Here is a 26,618-nt window from a genome sequence, read left to right as displayed (position 1 = left end):
GAGGGCTGCTATTGGTATTACCTAGACAGAAGCCAGGGATGCTGCTAAAAACCTTATAATGCTCAGGATAGCTCGCATCAACAAAGGATCATCTGGCTCAAAATGCCAATAATACTGAGCCTGAGAAACCCTACTCTATACAGCTGATAAAAACAGAGCAGACAGTTCAAGTATAAAAAGTCTTATTATGCAAATCTTAAACACTTTTCATATTCTTTATATCCCAATTACAGTTATGCTTATTTGAGATAATCTTTATTATATACTGTAAATAAAGAAACCATAAAAGCCATGCTAGGAATTTAGAAATGGTCTGGCTCAGTAGTTTTCCTTTTTTAAAAATCAGAAGACCTTATTTTCCACACATGAAATCTTAGTAAGAACCCCAATATGTAAGACATATAAAACATGCAGCTGCTCTAGGTGAAGCAGAAATAGAAAACCTGGAACTATAACCCACCCAAGTAACTGCCTGCCCCCATGACTTCATCTGAGGTATCTCCTCAGTTGAAAATCATCAATTTAAGCCAACTTTCACACTTTCGAGCAAGACAACTGAGGCCCAGAGATGTAAATAACCCAGCCACAGTTTCAGGTAGGCCTGTGGCAGTCAAGACGAGAACCTACAATTACTGACTTTCTAAGGTATTTTTCTTTCCAATGAAAAATCTAAAGTCAGTAGAATATTATTTGGAGGTCTAGCTTAACTTTTTTCCCCTTCATTTCTCCCGTTTCTTCCATTCCACAAAATGAGATAAATAGATGAATACATGGTTAAATAAATAAGATGATCTCAAAATTGAGAAAAAACCTTAAATTTCAATATTAAATAAAAATATTTACTTAAGAGTATAATAATATATGACTTCCCCCAAATCAAAACAGGGTTATCTACGTTTTCTAATATTTAAATTCTACGGAAACAAAATTATTTTGCCTTGGCCTTATTTTCCTCCCAGAGATGATTCAATAAAATTAAATTTTATGATTTAAAAAATGATGATATATTAAACACTTTTGGAATTGCCAGTAAATTGTTATTGTTCTACAAAACCAACTAAGCTTCTCAGATACGTTTAGTTACCAGCTAGCACGGCAACAATGAAACAACACCAAAGCATACCTGAACAACCCAAGGACTGTTAGCAAAAGCCATGATGTCCCTTTCTTCCCAGAAAAAAGCAGAATCGGATCTCTTAATCATTTCGAATTTGCTGAGAAGCTTCATAGCATATACCTTCCTGGTGGATTTATGCCTTACCTTTAAAATTGAAAATGAAAAATAATGAACCTTTCATTAACATTTAAAGCTCAGTGTATCCCAGAACAATTTACTAAGTGATTTTAACACTTTGCTAAATAATTTAACATTATTGTTCTAGCTACTTTCATTTCTTCTCTTCTGAATTATCCTAACTAGATAATGTCAAGGCTTTAATTACCAGAAGTGTATAATGTTAGAAAAAAAATCTGTATTCCCTACGTTATGGCACACTTCCCCTCCCCCACCCTGTTATGTATACTTCCTGTTTCTAAAACTTACTATGCCACAGCATTTCAGACAGTGTAGTATCAGGAGAAAAGACTTCTCTTCTGACACTTGAAACTTCTTCTCTACCCATGGATGCTTGGTGAAAATATTTCATACTACTGCTAAATTTGACTATAGGGTTTCATATCCTTAGGTAAGAATGTCGAGAGCATTTTAAAGCAAGAATTTTATAAAAACAACTTTCCCAAATAATACATGTTAAATGCACAAGTGGATTTTTTAATTTTAAAAACTTGTTTTTTAAATCTCATTAGAATAACCTACCAATTGAACTTCTCCAAATGCACCTCTACCAATCACTTTCACTACTTCATAATCTTCAGCTTTCATTCGTAAATCTCTAATTTTATTTATTGTGTCTTTATCTGTATGAAAAGAAAAGTGTATAATTTTAAATCACTGAAGCATTATAAGTAAAACTGTTTATTTTACATTCAAGCTCTTGAGAAACAATGCAAAACAAAAATGTTCATTAAATTACTTGATAGATAGTAAAATATAAAGTTGTAAAATACAGAAATGTTTAATGTATAAAGAATTATTTTAAATAAATTCTGGAATGACTTCGCTTAGCTATTAAAACATTTTTATTAAAGCTGACTTAACACAATGTTTTAAATAACAAGTATCATGCTACAAACATACACTGAGGATAATTAGTTAATTCGTTCCTGGCATTTTAAGTACACATCAAACTTGAATTGAGGGAAAACTGATACAAACTTTAGATTAATAAAATAAAGTTTTCTTTTTATCGAGTCAGTTTTGATGATCCTTTTAAAGAGATATAACTAATTTAAGGTATCAAAGGCAAACATGTTATATGTTCATGTATAACTGAAAAATCGTGCTCTACACTGGAATTTGACACAACATTGTAAAATGATTATAAATCAATAAAAAGTGTTAAAAAAAAAAGGCAAACATGCTAAAGAATCATGTACTTACTACATTTCTCTGAACACAGAGTTCAACTTAGAACACGCAGTGGGAATCACTGCAATCATTTATATAAACCTGTCACACTACAAACTACAATAATTTACAAAATCCCCACTGGATAGATATCCTAATTCCTAATTTGGTCACAGATTAAAATAGGGCTATTTTAATCCACATGGGTCAACATTGGCATGAGATTACATGGAAAAGCTTCACATTTTGGAGCTGTACGAAATACCAAGCAACTACTAAACTTAAGTTCTAGTTCCTAACAAAAGCTGCATATAATATTCATGTCTTTCTTTTAAAATGCACTTAGAACTCAAGTGTCTGTATATATTATGACCCATAAACACACGCAACAGAGAGTAAACCTTCACACACAGATAAGTACATTTTAGGTTACATATCCATTGCAAGATGCACCAGCAAGACACAAACAATAACCAACTCATTTACTGCACAAACATAGTACTACATAGGCTCAACTACTAGGCTCTCCAGCAATCACTGTAGATATATAAATGTAACTTTAAAACATAGTTTCTGCTCTTTTGAATTTCAAACTCTAGCAAATGAAACAGAAACCAACAAACAAAATGCATTAAGAGAGATAAGCAGAGAGTTTGTAGAATATTAAGGATGACACCTAACCCAAGCCTGTCTGGGAAGGAGGTGACTAGAAAAGACTCTCAGGAGGTGAAGAGACCTGAAACGAGTTTAAAATGAAGACCAGCGTTAGCCAGTTGGGGAGAAGAAAAGGCAACAGAACAGGCAGATGGGCAAATATAAGCAAAAGCACAGCGGAGCTGTTCTGTGCTGCTGGAGGATCACATTTGTGGGAAGGGCTTGAAGGAGAGGCTGACGAGCCCCAAACTAGTTTAAGAAGCTTGAACTTTACCTGTAGACCAGTGGTTGTAAAAATTATTTAATCATCAAAAGTATTTTTCACATTAAAGTTTAAAACAAGTACAATACGAAAATAGATAAAAGGAAGTGGTCTGCTTCAAAAAGGTAGTGGTGGGGGGGTGTCCAAGATGGGTGGAGCCTCATCCACTTTTTATGTGTCCATAACACAGCCCCTGAAGAGGCCCGTCCATCTGCTGGGAACTGAGAACAACAATCTGAAAACCACTACTGTGGGCTGGAAGACATGAAAAGAAATACGGCATAGAAACAACATAATCAAATTTACATTTCAGTTAGACTACTCTGGGGAATATATGAAAGATGAATGCAATAACGGCAAGACAGGAGGAGGGCAGAATTATTAGAGCACTGTAACACTGCAGATGAGAGATAAGAGAGTGCTGAACCAGGGCAATGTGTTACACAACAGCCTATGCGGCTGAGAAAGGATCCCTGGCTCTGGTTATACCAAATTTAGAGCCATAGATAGGCTGTATAGTCTGTAATTTGAGCTCAGACAATCTATCTGCTGCTAACCTGTGTGGGGATGGAGATCCTGCTTGTTGCTCTAATTTGTGACAGCACAGGAAGTTACAAGGCAGCTCAATATTACTTGTGATTCAAACAACATTAACTGTCAAAATGACTTTATTACATTTAAGTTTTACATAAAAGTAATGTCCTGCCTTGTAATTTTAGGTTGAATCCATTAAGAAACATTATTAAGTCTGGAATAAAAACTAACTTCCAGAGTAAATCAGTGTTCAATAATAATTCAAAGATAGTTGAAAATCGTTCTTCTCATTCAAAAGAACTTTCATCTTGTTCCTTGTCTTAGCTCATCCTGCCACGCAAAACACCAGACTGGGTGGCTTAACCAACAGACATTCATTTTCTCACAGTTTTAGAGACTCGAAGTTCAAGACCAGGGGCACATTTGGTCTCCAGTGAAGTCTCTCTTCCCGATGGACTGGCGGAGGGAGGAGGGGAGTGGGACATATTTTAGTCCATTAAAAAAAAAATCACCATGAAACATGACCACTGCTAAATCATCAAGTTGCTATATGTGAAGATAAACTGGGATATTCAGCTTTGATTTAATCAAAATGGGTAAGTTCATGAGAGTAAAGGATATTTACCACTGATACTGCGGTTCAGTAACACATGACAGATGCAAATACTCTCCACAAAGTACTTGCTGATGTATAATATAATGAATAACTACAGACTTTAAATACCCTGTGTTTTCACAAGCTTTGTTAGTTTGTTTCACTAAGCCATTTTCTACACCATACACAATTTTAACTACCATTACTTGCAATACATCTTAGCAGATGCCACTTCAAGCTATACTTAGTGTTTCCTCAATTTCTTTAGAAATATTCTTGACCTGTTCTTGTTCCATGCAGATATACCTGGAGGCTAATTCTTTAGTCACTTCAAACTTGGCACTGACTCTTCCAATAAACAAGAGTCAAGGAAAATCACTCAAAATTGTCTTTTTTCTTAACCACATTTATTGTGGTATGGTTCCTATACAGTAAACTACACATATTTCAAATGTACAATTTGATGAATTTTGATAGATGTATATATTAATAAAACCACTATAAGTTGTCTTGTTTTTTAACTGACTATTGCTGTTGCTCCCAATGGCCTCAATTCTTTGAGCAACTGTTCTTGCCAAAAAGCTAATAGTCTTAAGAAAGTTTTTCTCTGTGTACACATTTGTTTTGCTGCTGCAAACACTCACCATCAGTGAAGAGCTTTCCCTGCTTGGCCAACAAATAAGCCACTTGTAAACTTACGTAAAGTGGCAGCCTCATTTTCCTTTTTTATTTTGTAAAGTAAATTCTGCTGTGATGAGATGGTCCGTTTTACATTTTCTGCTTTTTCCTGACTGCTGCTTTCCTGTGAGTTGGGAATATTACGGTGAGTGCTTATTCTGGTGAGGTCGATGCACACTGTATTCTTTTAGCACAACTATCGTGTCACTGAATAATAAGCACAATGCTTTGCCATCTAACTTGATGAAATAATCCACACTTCACTCTGCCTCAAAATAACAACATTCAAAGTTCACTTTTCTTCACCTTTTTGTTCTGACATGATGGACGTGCACTGGCAATGGAAAATAAATAAAATGCTGTGGTATGGCAGTACACGTGGAGTGCTACTGAGCTGCAACTGAGTCACTGTGATTTATGGTGTGCTGAGCACTGGTGTGAAGCAATGACAATGCCACACGTGATTTCTGTCGCAACTATTCATCTCAGCCGTTGTAGCACAAAAATGGTCATAGACAGTACATAAAAGAATGAGTGTAGCTATGTCTCAATAAAACTTTATTTACGGACACTGAAATCTGACTTCATATAATTTTCACATGTCATGAAATAGTCTTCTTTTGACTTTCTATAAATTATTTGATAATACAAAAACCATTCATAGCTCATAAGCCAACCAAAAATAGGTGGTAGGCACATGTGGCCTGTGGGCTGTAGTTTGCCAACTCCTGCTGAAAAGGAAACCCAGCTCCCCGCTGCGGACCTGCTTCTCCTGCAGCTCCACAGTGCGGACCTTCACCCTCCCACAGGGGCCCTGGCCCTGAGAGTGGCACTGATGAACTCCACTGTCGTCTCTACCCCCACACCTTTGATTTTTATGTTTATTAGCTTATATCTCCCACTGCCTCTCATTGTTGCTGTAATCTACTGACCCTTAGGCCATCACATCTCATTGCCAGACAATTTTTTAGTTTCTGGTTTACTGATCTTCTCTCCGATATTCTCCTGTTTGAATTCTTAAGAACTTTAATATATTCATAGATGATACTTCTAATAACCTGGCCTCTCAATACCTTTACCTTCTCTCTTCCAATGATACTGTCCTCCATCTTATCTCAGCCACTCATTTCCATGGCCACAGACTAGACCTCGTCATTATCAGTAAGCATAACCCTCCCATAATTTCAATTTCAAATCCCACACTCCCTGTCTCTAAGCACTCCCTCAAATTTTCTGCTCACTCCCTCTGATAATTCAACTCCAACAATCTCCAATTCACTGATCCTATCCCATTTTTACTGTACCTCATTGCACTGACAGCCTCTCTTTCTCACTATCCAGCTTAAATTACATGATCAATCGTTATAATCACACATTTGCTTACACCTTCAATGCCTTGGTTCTTTTCTGCTTCTTTATACTTAGTTTGGCAAAAATCACAATCCTAGTTAAATCCAACTCTATAACTAACTCTATGTCAGCTCCCATGCAGTTGAGTATGTCTGGATAAATACATAAAATCATATTGACTGACCCCACTTTAAACTCATAATCACAAACATAAAGCTTGTCCTTAATTCTGTTTGGCAATCATACATTTCTCTCGTCTATTTACCATCCCATTCTACTAGAGACCAGATTTCACATTGTCTTCTCTCTTCTCAAACCTACCACAGCTCCCCCACTGATCCTCATTCACAACTAATGACCTTTTTGGCTACTGCCCTGAAACAATCAGAAGAAAACTGCCACAGACTTACCACTGCAATTATATCTGTTATGTTCACATTCAACTACTAGCATGTGCACTCATATATTAGTCTCTTTACTTTTCATTATAGGATAATACTGCTATTTCACACCAATCCTTCCACCAGTGATGTCATCCTTTTTCACTAGTTCAAGGACACTGCTCTGGCAATTCTCCCATCTTTCTCGTGTACCATTAAGCTTTTCCCCTTCTAACTGGAACCTATCATGCTATTCTCATTCCCATCTTAAACAAACAAATCTTTTGATGCCATTTCTCTCACCAGCTACTATCCTATTATTCAATTCCACTATAGCAAAATCCCTCAAAAGTCATCGTCACCTCTAAATCTTTCTTCATATTTGCTATTAAATCCATTCTGGGTGAACTCTGGCCATTACCGTCCTACCAAAACTGCATGTCAAAAGTCACAGTTAACCACCACATTGCTAAATTCAACAAGCAATTCTCAGTCCTCATCTTGATGTATCAGTAGCTTTTCACAGTTTGATCACTCTCTCCTGCTATACTTTCTACACTTGACTTCCAGGATACCACATTCTTAAAATACTCGGGGTATTTTTAATGTCAATGATTACTTTTCAGCTGCCTTTGCTGGTCCTCTTCTCTCAGATTTCTTATCTTAATAATGAAGCATCTCAAGGCTCAGTCTTTCATACTGTTTTCTTCTTTATTTACACTCATTTATTTAGTTGGCTCTAAAAAAGCACTGAAATGTCAACAACTCCCAGACTTTCATCTCAAGTTCAGAACTCTTTCTTAAGCTGCAGATTTATATATTCAATTGCTTACACAATGTATCTACTTGGCTAACAGGTATCTCAAGTGTAATGCGTTCTCACCCAAAACATCTACCTATGATTTCAACATTTCAGTTGATGGGCTAATTTTGCTTGGAGCAAAAACCTAGGGGCATTCCTGACTCCTTTTTTTTAATCCTTACACTCTATATCCTATCTTTCAGGAAAATATGCTGGCTCTACCTTTGAAATATATCTGGAACCTGATAACTTTTCACCCTCTACAGTGCTACCATGCTGAACCAAGCCACCATCATCTCTTCCTTGGATTATTGCAATCGCTTCTTAACTGATTTCCTGCTGTCTGCCCCTGCTTCTCGGTAGTCTGTTCTTAACACTGGATGATATTCATAAAGCACAAGTCAGTTCATGTCACTTCTCTAATGAAAACTCTCTAATGTCTTGCCATCTTACACAGAGCAGAAGTCAAAGAACTTACAAGGGACTACAAGATTCTACATGACCTACCCTCCCTATTTCCTTCCTTCTCTGACATCATCCTACTATTCTCTCCCTTGCTCAATCCTCTCAGCCACAATGGCTTCCTTGCTGCTCCTCAAACACGCCAGGTACACTTCTCTCTTATCATCTTTGCATGGCAGTTCCTCTGTAAGCCGTTCTCTTTCCTAAAACATCTGCATAGCTAACACTCTCAACTACTCCAACTCTTTTCTGAAATACCACATTTTAGTGAGCCCTAGCCCAGTCACCCTAACTAAAACTGCAAAATTCTCAGAACTTCCAACCCTTCCTATAGTGTTTTCATTTTTTCCCATAGTAAATATTAACCTCTTTGTTATTTATAGAATTTGTTTAATACAAAATACTTGCAAAATTATAAATATGGTAAACCCTTACTACTTTTAAGACCAGTAAGCAGGACTGTGTAACCATCAGATCTTTTTAACAATATCTGATTGTCAATTGTGTTGAGCAAGGTGATACTGGCAGAAAGCTAAGGTTGAGAAAAGTGAGGTATTACTACATAGCACAGTTAGCAAGGAATGAAATGGGCAAACTGAGTCACAAACACCGTAAGTCCTGATAGGCCACTAACTAGCTAATCATCTCTAAATAATCACAAGTTAGCAAAAAGAGGCACTGCAGAAGAAAGGTTGAGAATTTATAGTTTCAGGGCTACGAAGAATTTTAAAAAGATTTCAAGCACATACAAACTCTTAAATCTAACTTTCTAGAAAGCAAATGGATGATTTTTAAGAGTCTTTAAAAAAAAAAAATCACACTCTATACTCAATAATTTCTACTTCTAGGAATTTATCCTAAAGAAATTAGATATGATGCAGATCCAAGATTTCCACAGTTTTTAAAAAATACAAAATTAAATAATTTCATATACATACAATGGAGTATTAGGCAATATTTAAAATTGTATTGTTGAAGAATAATTACATAGAATGATATTCAACATATGATGTTGAACAAAGAAACAGAAAAAAGTACATGTGGTATATGAACTCAATTTTATAAAAATACAAATATTTGTTGTATATATAGGCAGAAAAAGGCCAGAAGGAAATATACCAAAATAATAATTGCAGTTCTCTCTAAGTATGAGATTATAAATTATTTTACTCTTCACATTTTTTTATTTATTTCAAGTTTTCTATATATAATGACTCTGTTGCTTTCAAATGAGATAAGGATACATTTTACGTAGCTTAAGATCCCAGATTATAAAATGCACCATCATTTTATGTACCACTCTAGATTGTAAGAGATTGCAATTGTTTAAAAAAATGTTTTTAAAAAATGTCAGAATCGGTGGGTGGCAGGATATAACTCAGTGATAAAGTGCATGCACAAGGTCATGGGTTCAAGCCCTAGTATCTCCATTAACAACAACAACAACAAAGCCAGAATAGATAAAGTACGGCAATAAAAGCCAAACATAACACACTATCCAATATACTGTTACTCTTTGCCTAAAAAATCCAGTATACCTTTCATACTTTTAGAGTAGTCAAGGCAGCCCTAACAAGCTCTGAAATTATCTAAAACTTACCTGGAAAATTTACAATGTGAGATTCAATTCCATAAAAATCTGATCGTTTTAATGTAATAATGAGTAATAATAATAATATGTAGTAATAATTATTATTATTCTATGCCCAAATATTCAAATAGAATTCAAGCCCTTGGAAGATGTGCCATACATTACCATTATGTGCACCTGTGTGAGCATATGTGTGTCCACCCACCCATCCACACACAGAAATCCATTTTGGGAAACAGATTAGAAAAAAAACAAAACCAAATCCCAAACACCTCAACATAGCATAAAATGGCTTTTAGATCTTGTTACTCTGATTTTCCAATCTTTTATTTCTAGATATTCTCCCCAATAAAGCTCTAACAATGCCCAGTTATTTGCAGTTTCCCACACAGCCATACTGTTTCATAGTTCCATTCCTCTGCAAATGTTGGTCACCAACCTAAAATGGTTAGTCTCACTTTATTTGAGCAGGTTACTATCAACAATATCTCATCCTTTATCTATCTCCTCCCTCAACCATTCCTGATCCTCTCAATCTGATAGGCCACCTCCCTCCTCTAGGACACCACTATTTCTCTATTATTTCAACTGTCAATATGGCCTGGAATTGTCTACATAGTTATATTTCTTCTGTTAGACTATATATTCCCATTTCTTTGAGGGCAGAGATAATACTTCATTCATGGATATGTCCTTGATGTATCTGCTCAATGATACTTATTGAAACATTAAAAACATTTAATGATATTATTTACAAATGGAGACAACCAATTACTTGCAGTTCTTATCTGTTCAGGAACAACAGAAAAGTCACATATATTTACTCCAAAATAATAAAAGTATATACTTAAAAATAAATCTTGGGTGTCTCAAAATGTTAAACACAGAATTACCATATGGCTCAAGAATTCTACTTTTAAGTATCTACCCAAGAGAAATGAAAACCTGTGTCCACACAAAAACTTGTACGCAAATGTTCACAGCAACATTATTTATAATAGCCAGAAAGTAAAAACAATCTAAATGTGTATTGACTGATGGATGGATAAACAAAATGTGGCATATCCAAACAATGGAATATTACCTGGCAATTAAAAAGAATAAAATAAATGCTACAACACAGATGAACCCTGAAGAGATCATGCTAAGTCTAAAAAGCCAATCATAACGCATCACACATTGTATGATTCCATCTATAGGAAATATCCATATTGGAAAATCTATAAACACATAAAATAGATCAGTCACTGCCTGGGGCTGGGGAGCTTGGGGAGAACTGTCAATGGATACAGGGTTTCTTTATGAGGTGACGAATGTTCAAAAAGTAACTGTGGTAACGACTGCACAACTATAAATGCACACAAAAAACAATGAGTTGTACACTTCAAATGGGTGAAACTTATAGTAAGTAAATCATCTCAATAAAGCTGTTTCTATAAAAATCAATCTTGGGCTTGTCAATGATTTTTACATACCACACCAAAAGCATAATCCATAACAAATAGATGATAAATTAGACTTGATCAAAATCAGAAACATTTGCTTTATGAGAGACAATATGTAGCCTTTTGAGTCTGGAGATGGAGTTTATTGATTCCTCTCCCTCTGAGTGTGGGCTGGACTAGTGACCAGATTCCAAAGTAAGGTATGGAGAGGAAAACCGGTAAGTTTCCAGGCAAAAAGACTGGCAGTCACTATTGTATAACAAGGGCTAAGGTTAACTTTACCATTGACAAATCATGATGATATCATATATCCCAGATACAATGTGATGAGAAGCACATTTCATCCCTGTGGTACCCATCCCCAAAACAAATAACCCCAGTCTAATAATAAGAAAACATCAGAGAAAACCAAACTGAGGAAGGTTCTACAAAATACCTGGTCAGTAATCTTCAAAACTGTCAAAGTCATAAAAAACAAGGAAAGCTTGAGGAACTCTCACAGATTAAGAAGACTAAGGAGAAATGGCAACTAAATACAATGTGATATTCTAGATTGGATTCTGGAACCAAAAAAGGAGGTAAGTGTAAAAACTGCTATCTGAGTAAAGTATGTAGTTTAGAGTAATACACCATTTTAATTTCTTAGTTTTGTCAATGTGTCATGATTATATAAGATGTTGGTTAACACTAGGGAAAGCTGGGTGAAGGGCATACAGGAATCTCTGTACTATTTTTGCAACTTTTCCATGAGTTTATTCCAAAATGAATAATTTATTTAAAAAGTAAATAAAGAGGATATTTAACATTTCTTCTTGAAAATCTATCTGATTTAGTGGTATTTTATTTGTCATAACTTCAAACAAGATTTCATAACATCCTAGATTATACTGTATAATATATTCAATTTTATGGCTCCATTAAAAAATCTGACTTTTATTACCTCTTTCTGGCATAAAACTGCATTTTGAAAATATGTATCAAAATGTAAACTGGATGCAAATTTTGACTTAGCAATTCCTGGAATTCACTCCAAAGAAAGAAAAAGCAAGTATAACAAATGTGTACAAAAAATGTTAATTACAGCCTCATTTATAACAGTAAAAAGCTGGAAGGAACCTAAGTGTCCACTATCAGAAACAGTTATTAAATTACGGTATATTCAACCAATAGAATATATGTACTCATTCTTTAAAATGTGTTACCCACACTTATTAACATAAAAAGATATTTTGCAACTTGCTTTTCACTGAACACTCTGTGGATAGCTGACAGAAATCTACTGATTTTGATTTGGGTTGTTCTAACTTTTTGCTCAAACTATATATTTGCTATGATGAACATTCCTGTGTATTTGCACATCTGTTTTTGCATGATACTTTTCTTCAAGTAAAAGTATTAGGTTACACTCATGAACATTATTAGTTTTAAAATTGCTGTCCAACTGCCCTCCAAAATGACTGCACTGATTTTCACTCTCACTTAATACTTATCAATCCTAGACTTTATTCTTTTTTATCTTTCTCTTCCAGGTTGCAAGAGTGGGGATAGAGGAGGATGGTTCTTATGTTAACCCATATTTCCTGAAATAGTAATATTTGTTTAATTGTTAACTGCTCATTGGTCATTTGTATTTTTTCTCCTTTATAATACATATTCAATTACTTTGTCCTTTTTTTTATTGTTTTTGTTTTTCTTATTGACTGGAAGGATCTCTTTATATACTGGGAATATAATTCTATTATATATGTTGTAATTTTTTCCAGTTTGTCAGTAATCTTTATTTATATATATATATTTTGATATGGCAAAATCTGCAAATGTTTCCTTTACAGTTTCTAGCCCTGGTTATCTTGCGTTTAAAAAAAAGGTATTTCCTACTTGAAGAGTATAAACATATGATCTATTATTTCATCTAGTACTTTATGTCTTTACATTGGTAAATGTTCTGAAATGGAGATTTAATTTCATTTTCTCCTCATTTATGGATATCCAATTGTCTCAATACAATTACTAAATAATCTACCTCTTTCCCAATGACCTAACTGCCATATTAAGTTTACATCAGATCTCCATATAATAATAAAAAGTATGCTTCTAGGCTGTCTATGATGATCTATTGGTCTTATACCCTTTAACAAAGTGCTATTTTTCTTACACTTCTATATCCATTCTGGGGGGGAAAAATCCCAAAATATTATGACTACAATCTTGCCCTCTTTCCCCAGAAATGGAGATACATTCACCACTCAAGTGCTAGAGGTATCTGACTATAAAAGTTATTTATAGACTTCATAAGCAAAGAAACATGCCAAAACCTACTACATTTCAAAACTTTCTGGCTGAATACGTCCCACATTAATGCAGACTCTTAAATATACCTTAATATTTAGTTGTGGAGAAGGAAGCTTTTAATGCCACTACCAAGTGGTAGTTTTACAGTTTTTTCATCACTTGAAGAACTTGAAAATGGAATTGTGTATTAATCATAATACATGATCAGTATAATTCATTTATATTCTCTTCTTCTCAAGAAACTTATCCAATTTAAATGCAGAATTGATGATATACAAATTTTTCAGTTTTACAATTTTTGCTCCTTAGAATTCCTCAAAAACTGTAGACGTCTAACTACATCTAACTTTATATTCAAAGTACATGAAAACCATCTTTAATTTTACTACAGGTAATGTAGTACTCATTTTCAATATTACAGTACATGATTTTATAAATCTAGTGAGACACTTAGGAGAAACTAGCCATAAACGTTAAAATAAGGGCTTTTATAAAAGTCATTAAAACTTTTGATGTTTCAGGGGGAGAATATAACTCAAGTTGTAAAGTGTGTGCTTAGCATGCACAAGGTCCTGGGTTCAATTCCCAGTACTTCCTCAATTAATCAATCAATCAAACAATAAAATACCCCCCCAAATGAAAATTTTAAAATATATTTTAAAATACTTTTGATACTTTGTTCAAATTATTATTATACCTTAACTTAATATATATATATATATATATATATATTTTTTTTTTTTTTTTTTTTTTAATGGAGGCACCGGGGATTGAACCCAGGACTTGTACATGCTAAGCATGCATTCTACGACTGAGCTATACCCACTCCCTACCTTCATTTAAAATGAGAAAAAAGTTTACTTTTTCAATTGAGTAGTATGTACCTTTTGTGTAATTCTACAAGGAACTAAGGCAAACACAGTCAAGTTGTTTTTACTTCCTTGGATGAACAGATTCACTGATAATACTAGCAGAATCTGCTAAAGTAAAAACTATTTCTCTGTTTTTTTAAATAAAAGATCACTGTGTATTGCTTTCAATCACCAACCAATAAATAGCCAATTTAATAACACTAACATAAATTATCATAATAATCATTTAATAAAAAGGTATCATGATTAAACAAATTTAAAAATTAAGAAAAAGACACATTTTATTTTTTAAAGAATGCCAGAGTAATGACATATTAAGGCTTCAAGATGGGGGAAATAGAAACTTTCTAATGAGCATTACTGCCTGTTTATATACAAATAAATATCTATCTAATTAAACGTAATTCATGAAATATTGTTTTTGGAAGGAATTTAAATAACCACTAGAGAAAAGGTTAAACTCCATTAAAATATTGCATTGGCTACTAATGATAATCACTTGGAAAAATAAACAAAAACTTTACATATACTCCTTTTACAGTGATACATGTAATTTACCCTTTAATGCAGTAATTTAACACAATGATACAATGATTTACCCTTTTCAAGGATAGAACCTTTTGAAAGCACTGTTTTCTACATCCCAACTGAAATTTTGTTCTTGTTGTGTGTGTGGTTGTTTGTTGTACCCATTATCATGATGAAATTAATAGTTAAAATTCTGCCCTATTTGCATCTGGTCTTTTGTTTAAAATAAAATGTTAAATTACAAGCCTTGAACCTCAAGCTTTCCTCTTTCAAAGGTAACCACTAGCCTAGAATTATCTTAGAAACTTTCTCAGAATAGTGTTTTCTAAAAAGGTGCCAACCCATACAAAACCATCAAATCAAAAAACAAGGTACAAATCATGTATTAGGTGTAACCTGCCTAGATTTGGGGCTATAAAGTAATTTAAAGTACTCAAATTTTTTCTCTTTCCCTGAACTTCAATTTCTTTACCTAAGTTTTTAAAAATGATGAGAATAATGAAAACAAAAAATAAGACAGTAAGTAATTCTTTTTTATCCAATCCACTAATCCAACAGCCCCAATCTGCCATTTCAGTATCTTCTTCTGCCATCTGTCCTCCTTACCCCTTTCTGGTCATCATAAACCAAGTTCAATTTATACCAAATCTAGGTTCCTCAAAGATACCATACTTTTGGGTGGCTTAACAAATGCTGTTCCTTTGTTGCCTGAACTATTCTTCCTCAATTGAGAAATCTAGCCCATCCTTTATCAACTCAAATATTTCTTTCTGAAGCCTTTCTTTACTCTTTCAAGATCTGTGTATCATTACTTTCTCTACAAGCTTCCATTATTACAAAGGTATACATAAGTTACTACTTCTGTAGTTCTCCCCACAAGATGGTAAGATGGGCAGTTTTTAAGAAAAAACATTATCTGCAGTGACTGGACATTCAAAAAATATTTCAAGAATAAATGGTCTCATGTAGTGAACTTATCATTTTCTCACATATACTGTCCCCATAACCCTAAATGGGGAAGTATTAAAGGGAAGAAGTCACTCTTGTTGCCTTAAGAACTCTTCACAAGTCTTGGCTCATCACAGGCTTTGGCCTAACACAATTTTTATAGATTTATATTACATTTTTGCATTTATTCCTGAATATGTATTCACATTTGATACAGTCACTCATGTCCTTTCCAATCTGGGCTGCGAACTCCCTGTGGAATAACCCTAGTTCCTTTGGCTGCAGCATTCTTATATTTACCCCTTTTTGAAATTTCATCCTTCACTGGAATCACTATTAATAGGATTTATCTTTTTAATAAATTTGATTAAATTTCCTAAGCTTGGAGCACATGACTGACTGCCTAGAATTTCTTTCCTTCATTTATATATAAAGTCTTAGGCAGTGGTTCTCAACTGGGGGCAACGTCTGACAAAGCCTCGAGATATTTTTGGTTGTCACAATTGGGGAAGGAGGAAGAGTATGCTACTGACATCTGGAAGGCAAAGGCCAGGGATACTGCTAAACATCCTACGACGGAAAGGACAGTCCCCCACAACAAAGAGTCATCTGACTCACACTGTCAACAGTGCTACTGCTGACAAACTTTGATCTTAAGTGAACTGAATGCTTTGTCTCAAGGTCTCTGTCACATCCCAAACACTAGCCAATTTAGCATTTTTGGTCACAATTCAACTCAGAATAGCAATTATTCTCATTAACTTCTCAATAACAAATTATTGGCAAAGCAAATACAAATATTATTAACTGTTCCGTATGCTTTAAAAACTGGAGAGCTGCTACATCATCCCTACCAATAATTACTATGCCACTTTGCAGTCTGCATTAGGAGAGCTATAGTATGCTACCATAAAATACCGTTTCTAGCTTATTTTTTTAATCCAAATGAACGCTCTATACACATTTTTACTTTCAGGTTCATGGATTTTCTTCATACATACAATGATCCTCCTCCATTACCTTCTTTAAGACTGGTAAGATACGTTTATCTTATCATCTTTGTTGAAAATCAACTGATTATAAGTATGGGTCTACTTCTGGTCTCTATTCTGTTCCATTTATCTATTTGTTTATTCTTTCATTAACTTTACACTGCCTTGATCTTGAAATCCAATAATGTTAGTCTTTCAACTTTGTTCTTAATTTCCCAAATTGTTTTGGCTGTTCTAGATCTTCACATTGCCACATGAATTTTAGAATCTCTTTAATCAAATTTTTAAATGATAATATCTAATATCAAAATCCAAAAAAAAAAGGTATTTATTAAAAAAAAGTATGTAAAACTAAAATTTAACCCAACTTTCATGGAGAAAATTCTCATATCTCAGTAGCAGTAGGGCTTTACAATTCATGTAACTGATTCTTACCTTGCAGGTATTAAAATGTAACAGCTAATTCACTTATTTAAAAAAAGAGGATAAATATAACATTACTGAAATTCAATGTACATGTATGTGTTTTACTTAACATACTTATTTTAGCCATTTACTTTTCATTACCTTCTCTGCAAAATATTTTATAGATTCTCCTGGTAGACACCCAAACTGACAAAATTTCTTTCCCATTTTCTACTCATTTGATGTAGATGTTATTGATGAAATAATCAAAGAGTAGACAGAAAGAAAAAAAGAAGGGCTTGAATTATGTACGTCAAGATTTCATTATATATAGTCTGCCATTAACCTCCATGAAAAATTACTTACATCTGCTTAAAAAGTTGTCAATATTTTTGTTTTTTCTTAAGGCAGGGAAATCCAAATCATATACCAAAGCATCCAATCCATCCTAAACAAATAAACAAACAAACAAAGTTAGTTTTGGGGATCACACTATGAACACTTTCCTTTTTCAATGAGAAAAGAATAAAACAAATGCTTTAACATTTAATTTGTTCCTTTTATACATCTTGTATTCATTTAACACCTTCTACAGGGTTACATGAGTACAGGGAGAATAGAAAATTTATTTCTAGAAAATTTGTTTCTATTTCATATACAGAGTTTTCACCTTCTAACTCTCCCAGGCAAAGGAGCAGCAAAATCACCACAAATTGGCTACAAGTGACTTCAACTCACTTCCTTTTATTTCAGTTTTCACTTCCCCTTAACTACTGCATTTATTTACTTCACAGACACTCATCAAAAACAAGCGGCCTATATTTTTAACTACAAATATTTTATAAGGTAATAGCTAAATATCAGTTCCTAAAATGTGAAGTTTAATGTAAGACAAATTCTGCATTTAGATAAATTTTTATGGTTTGTATGTTTTTTTATAAATATATTGGGTTTTTATAAGAGTTCTCTTTCTTTCCCTGAAGCACTTTCTAGGGCAACCATTAGTAAAAGACAAACATGGGCTTTCACTTTTACTTTTAAGGGGATATTTAAATATTATCTAAGAAAGGGCAGGGCAGTGTAAACGTGTACACCAATCAGTGCTGAAGTGGGAATGCATCTATTCAGATTATATCCTGTCATGTAGGAGGAGCAGAAAGAACATTCAGATAATCCCAAGTAATCCTCATTTTATTTTGCTGGGGAAATTTAGTTTGCTACAACAAAGCCCAAGAATAAAAAACAGAAGCAGCAAAGAAAAACACACCTTCTGGAGACCCTATACAGTCATGTTCATAAAAATGCTGAAGGAGAGACTAAAGCCAGAGGATACACAGGCTTTATACTTTGTGTTAAGCCACGGGTGTGAATAACTCAGCTATTTTAGAATACTTAAAATATTCCCCTAGGAAACCAAAAAGTCCAGTCAAATTTTAATAGGCTTTAAAATATATCACTGCATAAGCTGGAAACTGACCATGGAGAAAATGACTAGTTAACACCAATATTGTTGACTGCTTGAAGAGATCAACCCACCCTATTACTGGCTTTTCAGAATTCAGAAGTTTGTACAGACCTGAAAAAAAAAAAAGCAAAAAACTCCTCCACCAGAGCAAATTCTATCCTTAGAGTCTTAAAAAGCCATTTGAAAATTTCTCTTAATTATTTTTACAGAAAAGAGTTGAGAACCTTTACTTGGTCTATTCTAAGCTGAAAACCAAACCAATATATATTCGAATTCACTATTTTCTAGGAAAAGGTAAATTAAATATGAATTCATTTTTTTAAAAAAAACCTATGACTAGACTTTAAGTTCTTCAAGACAGAAATCACAGTTAACATCTCATTTTTCCCCCACAGCACCTTGCAGAATGTCCTGAACAAGTGGGCATAAAATGTACATTAAACCAATGATTTTTATGCTCTACAGCAAAGGCATTATATCACTCAAGAAATAATACTTTTCTTAGATTAGATACTAAAATTTCAGTGCACCATGTCACTTCAAATAATTTTACAGGTTATAGAGTAGTGCAAATAATATTAGCTACACAAGAAAAATTTTTAGGCAGGATTTTGATAAAGTTGTCAGGGAAATGAAAGTATGCATAATGCAATATATCGATATATTATTATATTTTATAATAACTATTATTTTAAGCGCTCCTAGTAAATATCTACTTCCAAAGACACCTTCCAGTCTTAAAAGGTTCAAACATCTAAATTTTAACACCTTAAACTGTTTTCTAATAAGAAACATTAAAAAGGGAGATACGTATATTAAATTTTACTAACATGCTCTCTTCAGTAAATATACTGAAAACAACTGCCTCCAGCCTTACTCCAAATAAGCTTTTTAAAAATTACTGAATGTTAGGCAGAATCAAAAACATACCTTGTTCAACCACCCAGTTCATAGCCAAGTCAAATAACAATCAGAAATATTAACTAACTTGTCCAGTGCCTCACAGCTAGCTAGTAAGAGGTGTTACAATCAAAATACTAACTCTCAGTCTAGTAGTTATACAAATAAACATACCTATAATAAAAACAGGATTTAGAAATCCTAAACCTCTTTAAAATGAAGTTAGGAACTAAGAATAAACATATATATTTAAATCCAAGATGTACTGTTCAAAAATTAATAGAAAATCACAAGTCATTCATTCTTCTAATTACAACCAGAAAATACACTGGTTAGGACTCAGACCTACTGTTCTGGCTTAAAATACTGTTGTCTCTAATACACCACTACTCCCTCTTCTGCACGACCTTCCCCAAACTACCTATTAAAACCAACAGTTCCCCTTATAATAGAGTTACTTTTTACTTTAATCTTCACAGCTAGACTTCAGCTAAGCCCCAGAACTCAGCACCATGTTTTACTTATAGCATGGCAGATGCTGTTGGCTCTCCAACCAACAGTTATTTCCCCCTTCTACCTTTTCTTAACTAGCCCTCGATTTTTTTCAGGACATCCACTCTCCTCCATGAGACTAGGAGGCTTCCAAAGAGGGAGAGACCTTCCCCAGGTCCAGGAGGTCACTTCTGATTAGTCTAATCGAGGCCAAACATGAAGGCCTATTACTCTTGCCAATGTTCAGCTTAAATACATGCACATGGTAATAAGCTGGCACATGAAAAATGAGGGAAAACCTACAGACAGGTTTCTGGGAAAAGTTTCTTCTCTCTTGAAAGAGATCCATGTAAGACATAGTCTCTCCTTTCATGAGGAATTGTCATATCTGTATGTGACACCTTAAACAACCGAAGCCACCTTGTAGCCTCAAGGAAGTTGGCAGGGGACAAAGCCAAACACACACAGACAACAGAGCCAAAGGATGTTAGAAAGCTGGGTCTCTAATGATGTTTGCTGAACCACTGAATTAATCTACACTGGAGCCTGTTCTTCCCATGCTTTCTTGAGATAAACTTTCCTTATGGTTTAAATGAATTATCTATCTCTTGTGAGTAAAAGCATCCTTACTAAACTACACAGTAAGAGTTCAATAAATGCTGCTGAATTTTAATAGCATTAACCAATGCATCAGCTATAGGACTTGCTGCATTGAAAGAAAGAGACCTGGCTATTCAAATAGTGAGGCCAGGGACAAGATGGGGCTGACAACAAGTGTCACTTTTTGATAAATGTTTGTATAACTGGACAGCACTACAGGAGAACGTTTTTTGAGTTATATTCATCATAAAATGAATTACAGATGGGTCAAAAGAATTCAACCATGAAAAATAAAGCAAAAACACTGTGAAGAAAAAAATAGTATATTTACACATTACAGTTGAGGGCAAGTCATATAACCTTTTTGGGCCTCAGTTTTCTCTTTTGTAAAATGGGGATAACTAACTACAACTCAGAATGGATTTGTGAGAGTTAAACAAGCAAAGTACATCAAGTGTTTGGCCCTTAGACAGTCCTACTTCCCACTCTTTCCTTTATTTCTCTAGCTGACATTTGAAAGTTCTACAAGTTAGTATCACTATTGATAGAAATGACATTAAGAGAAAATAGATATTTCAGTCATGTGGTCATAAAACCTTAAGAGTAAATCTTAGGTCATGATGTTAAACCATTCCCAGCATAGTAATCCCATATACGATTTAATAAAAAAAAAATTTTTTTTTAACAAAAGGCATCTGACTTTTGCGTGACCATAGAATTCAATTGTGCACATCTTAATAGAAAGTCAGCTGCCTCCACTAATTGTATTTGGTCACTAGATGTTTGGACCTATCACTGAACACTTTTACAGCAGCCAGAAACAGTGTATGGCTTTTCAGTATCATCTATACGCAAAGATTATATGCCTTTTATCAGAGAAATAAAATGGGCAAGAAGGTATTCTTCTAGCATAATCTAAGGCATATATCAACAGAGAAAAGGGAGTCAAGACACTGGGGCTGGGGACGGGTACTCGGGCTTCCACTTTGAAGCTGTGGAGAAGCTACACAAGGTAAAGAATGTCTATATCCAACCATAATTAAATTCTTTGCTACTTGCAGCTAAACAATGACAGCAGACTAGTTAAGCGGTGTATTCTGAAAAAAGCTAGACACATTGGAGAAGTACTTTCACATAAACACACAAAGGCAAGTGTAATTAACAACAAGTATAACATTTTAAAAGAATCTCTAAAGAAAGGACATTTCACATTTCTTAAGAATCACTGGTATTAGGAGGGGGAAAAGCACCGGCTGTGTTATCTCACAACAGTGCTTAAGCAAAGGAGAAGCAGAAGAAAATCATTCAACTGAACACTGCTGCAAACTTTAGTCTGTGCATAGTTTTGAATTACAAAAGTAAGAATCTCATGTAATATGTCATTTAGAATTAGATCTGTTAGGAATAATACGTTTGTTATAAGGTATGAGACTATAATGGCACTAGGAAAGAAAAATACACAAAGTATAAAAACATTCATTTTTAAGCAAAATTTCAAAATCTAAATGGTTACTTTTCTAAACCTAGACATTCTTTTTTGACAAACTACCAAAAAATCCATTGAAACTATGGCAGTAAAACCAAGGCTTCTAAAAACCAAACTGCTTCTAAAATAGGTTGACTTTTTTTTTTTTGACTGCTGTCAAACTTTTGATGACAGAGGATGTACCACTTAAAATATTTTGGGTACATGTAAATCTCTCCGCTAAGTAAAAAGATAAGGAACTTCTCAGAATTAAGCACTGATATGAAAATGAAAACAATTTCCTCAGGGAATTTTAACAACTTCTGATGTTAAATACAATGAAAATCTGTTTAACCAGTGTGGCATTACTATATACATGCCAACGCCCCCTAGGACAATTATAGTACAAAAAATAAATTACTCCAAATATTTACCAAAACATACAATGGCTCTTCCCGATCAGTCTCAAACTATACCCTTCCAGCCTCGTTTTCTCTACATGCATGTATCAGTGTGTACCAGCCATCCCCCACACAGACCATGCTCACTCTACCCCACTGCCTTTGCACCTCCTCTTTCTCCAGTTGGAATGTGAATATCACTTGTATTCAAACTGCCTCAAATGTCATTTACTTTGTGCTGCCTTTCCCAGCACTCCAAGAAGACTTAATAAACACCTCCTATGTGCTTCCTATTACAGGAATTATTGTATTTGTTATGTTATAATTATTTATGTATATTTAAGTCTTCCTCCTCCTCTGTAGAAAAACAAAAAGAGTAATAATAATAATAATAATAATAATAATAATAATAATAATAATAATAATAATAATAATAATAATAATAGTAAAATACATCCTTTTCCTGGGAGTTTTCTGGTAAAAGTAAATAATACAGGATCTTCAGTATTATAAGTAGATACTACACAGAGAAAACACTGTTTAACCCACTGAAGCTTCATACAGGAGATGGAATTTGAGTTGATCCTTAAAGAAAAGAACTTACAAAGAATAAGCTGGAGGTGGGGCAAGGCAATCTAGAGAGAAGAAAGGCAAGAAGAATTTAAGGAATGAAAATAGGATGCTCTCCTTCCATAAGGGTGAGGAGATGCAGAAGACAACGCTTGAAGATGGGTTACAGGATGTGTATTAAGGTGGAACATACCATGCTAAGAATTTCAGTATTTATCTTATGATGTCCATTTGGAACCACAGGAATTTTGGGGGGAGGGCGAGTAACATGACTAGTTTTTATTTTATGTAAGTATGACAATGATAAAGATGATAAATTAGAACAGAAAGAAACAGGTGGAAAAGGGAGCAATTAGGCTACTGTGGTAATACAAGCACAAAAAGAGACAAATCTGAACCAAGCTGGGGCAACAGGAATGGAACATTAGAAGCAAAAGAACCTGGTCAATGACTGAAAGAGGAACAGGAAGGATTAAGAATGGTTATATAATTAGAAAAATTATACAGTTTCTAGTTTAGGTGAGTACATAGTGACTTCATTAGCCAAGGCAGAGAACACAGTTTGAGGAGAAAAGATAAATATTTTAGATATATTGAATTTGAGGTCCCTGTAGAAAACCATTTTATGGATAACTAGATGTCAGTTGAAAATATGAGTTTAACAGAGAGACTGGACTGTGATACAGATTTGGAAGTCATGAGAATACACTTAAATCCATGACAACGGATGCAATTACCCAATGAGTATAAACACAGGGAAAATGGAAAAAGTGAATAATTGCATCCTGGAAACATTAACATCTGAGGGGTAAGCAACAAAAATGAGCAGTCAGAGTAGGGAAGCTGAAGACATAACAGCATCATGATAGCTGAGATAACTCTAAAAGGAAGTTAAAAGCAGAGCAAAATGCCACAGAGAGGTCAAATAGAACAAAAAATGCAAAAGAAGCCAAATAATTTATAGTTAAAATATCACTGATGATGGCTGTGAACAACGCAATGCCACTGAACTGTACACTTAGAAATAATAAAAACGGTTAAGTTACATGTTACGTATGCTTTGCCACGATTTTTTTTTTAAGTCACTATTGGACATCAGCAAAATGGTGGACTAGGAAGCTCCAAACCCTCTTTCTCTACAGAAACATTAAAAGAAAAAAAAAAAAAAAAACCCACCCTAGAAGCTCTCTGAACCAATTTTCTAAGAGCTCAGGAAAACAAAGGTTTTGAGCAACCAAACCAATGTCCAATCAAGTAAAAGCCGTATTCAAGTGGCAGGAAAGTTTTGTGACATGTTTACTCACTGTTGCTCCACCCTCTCCCAGAGCGGGGGCAGTCTTGGTCTTGAGCAGGTGGTGGACTGGTTCCTACCTCCCCCACCTTGAACTCGAGGAAGCAGAGTAAGACCAGACACGTAAACTCTTGGGCATGTCTCTCCTAACCTGACTGGGGGATGCCTCAAGGACCCCATCTCTGGCTTGTATGACTCAGAACACAGGCAGAGAAAGTAGTGGGGGCTACAGATTACCATAAACTCACAGACACCTGAGGCAAGAGATTATGGTAGAGATGTGCAACAGACTCTAGGCCTAGAGGAGAGGCTGGTGTGAGGTCCTTCAAGAAATAACTGAAAAAGGGTCACTATCAACCTTAAGCAGAATGCTTCTCAGAGTGGAAAGGGCATAAACCAGATTATAGTCACTAGAAAAGTTAATGGAAAAGAACAACCGAAATAATGGCCAAAAGAAATGAAGATTAGAAGCCTGCAAGACTTTAAACTTAAACCTTTAGATAGAAGAGACATATTTTTATAGAAGACAAATGATAACGTGAGGTTCCAAAAACTGTAAGAGAGTGCAGAATTAAGATACAAAGCTGAGACACCAACCTTATAAAATAGAAAAATACTTCTATGTAAACGGTACCCTGTTAAAAGGATACGGCGTCATATTCCAATCTAGGACACTTAATAGTCACATGATCTTGAGCAAGTTATCTAGCCCTCCACAGCCTCAATGTTCTCACCTGTAAAATAAGGATAATAGCAGTAACGACCACATACAGCCATTGATAGACACTGATACACCCTAATAAGTCATAGCAACATATTCATGGATAATTTCAAAGAGAATTTTCCTCTATCACTTTAACAGTTTTAGGAATGAGTGAACACAAGTTAGACATTCTGTGGCATGAATAACTGAAAAAGTTCAAACAGTTCAATTTTGTTTTGGGGGAGTTTGTTTTTTAAATTATTCTTTCAAGTGTCTGATTTGTTTCTTTGGGGAAAAATAAAACATGCCATATGTTTAGTTAGTAGTAGTATAAGAACATAAAAAAAAAAAACAAAAAAACCCAGCTCACTGTTATCTTCTTAAAGTTCCTATACAAATTTTTGTAAGATCACACGTTGATTATGGGGGGAAAAAAAGAATGAACAGAGACTCAGAGATCTGTGAAATTATAACAAAAGATTTAACCCTTGTATCACTGGAGGTCTAGCAGAAAAGAAAGATAATGAGAATACGAAGGATTAAAATAAATGAAGGCTAAAAATTTCCTAAATTTGGCAAAAGACGTAAACCTATAGATTGAGGAAACAGGACATACCCAAAGAAATCCAAACTAAAAAGCAACAACAACAAAAAAACAAAAACAAAAAACTATCAAGTAGAATTCTATATCCAGAAAAAAAAAGATAGTCTCACATGACAGAAAACTAGCAGATTTGTTACAAGCAGACCTATCCTAAAACAATGGTTAAAGGAAATTGTTTATTTTAATTAAAGTCTATTGATGTACAATATTAGAAGAAATTCTTCAAATAGAAAGTGATAAAAGACAAAATTCTGGGATATCAGGAAGAATGAATGAGAAAGTGAAAACATGGGAAAACGCAATATATTTTCATTTTCTTGAAAGCTGAAGCAAAAACTTTAATATTACCTGATTGTTTCTCAACTGTATATAAGGAGATGTTAAAGATGAATGTATTATAAACTAGGAGGGTGAAGGAACATAAGGAGATAAGACTTCTACCCTTCACTCAGACTAGTAGAATGTCAACACCAATCAAATGAAATGTTATGTATGTCTAATTCAATACCTAGAGGAATCAATAAAAAAGCTATACAAAGAAATACACACAAAAGCACTACAGATAAAGAAATCTGTTTTCCCCATTTGGTTGGAAGGATATGATGAAACTTACTTTTAAATTTTAATTCTGGAACATAAGAGTACATCATAAGCTGCCCAGGATAAAACCAGTGGCATCTACCACTGTGATGCAAGTGTTTTGGTCCCAAGGGACTTTTTCAAAAGCTCTGGGGGTCAAAGAAAGGTTGTAGAAGCACATGCCTATCAAAGCTCTCAGACTTCTGATTGGAAAGGCATTCTTTCTTTTGAAGCCTTCTCCAGCTTGCATGAGCAGCTCAGAAAGCAGAGTGATGATCACCTCATTTTATG

General features: G+C 34.4%; 1 protein-coding gene across 2 annotated transcripts in view; it reads right to left on the bottom strand.

The window, feature by feature from the left end:
• The window catches only part of ROCK1 (Rho associated coiled-coil containing protein kinase 1), a 106,683-nt gene that overhangs the window by 64,972 nt on the left and 15,093 nt on the right, over window positions 1-26,618 (bottom strand). Inside the window, exons 1-4 of one of the 2 annotated variants that reach the window (XM_064481551.1) lie at window positions 25,039-25,056; window positions 17,624-17,705; window positions 1,817-1,917; window positions 1,124-1,261 (exon numbers count right to left, since the gene is read on the bottom strand). In XM_064481551.1, coding sequence (XP_064337621.1) covers window positions 1,124-1,261; window positions 1,817-1,882 — 204 coding nt within the window. In that variant the 5' untranslated portion in view covers window positions 1,883-1,917; window positions 17,624-17,705; window positions 25,039-25,056. Of the gene's footprint in view, window positions 1-1,123; window positions 1,262-1,816; window positions 1,918-17,623; window positions 17,706-25,038; window positions 25,057-26,618 lie in introns of those variants that run through there. The other variant, XM_010976728.3, reaches the window with a different exon arrangement.

Source organism: Camelus dromedarius, chromosome 32 (genome assembly GCF_036321535.1).
Source record: "Camelus dromedarius isolate mCamDro1 chromosome 32, mCamDro1.pat, whole genome shotgun sequence".
In the NCBI taxonomy this organism is placed as follows: Eukaryota; Metazoa; Chordata; class Mammalia; order Artiodactyla; family Camelidae; genus Camelus; species Camelus dromedarius.
The sequence above is the reverse complement of the archived record's forward strand: the minus strand, read 5'-3'. Positions and strand labels throughout refer to the sequence as shown.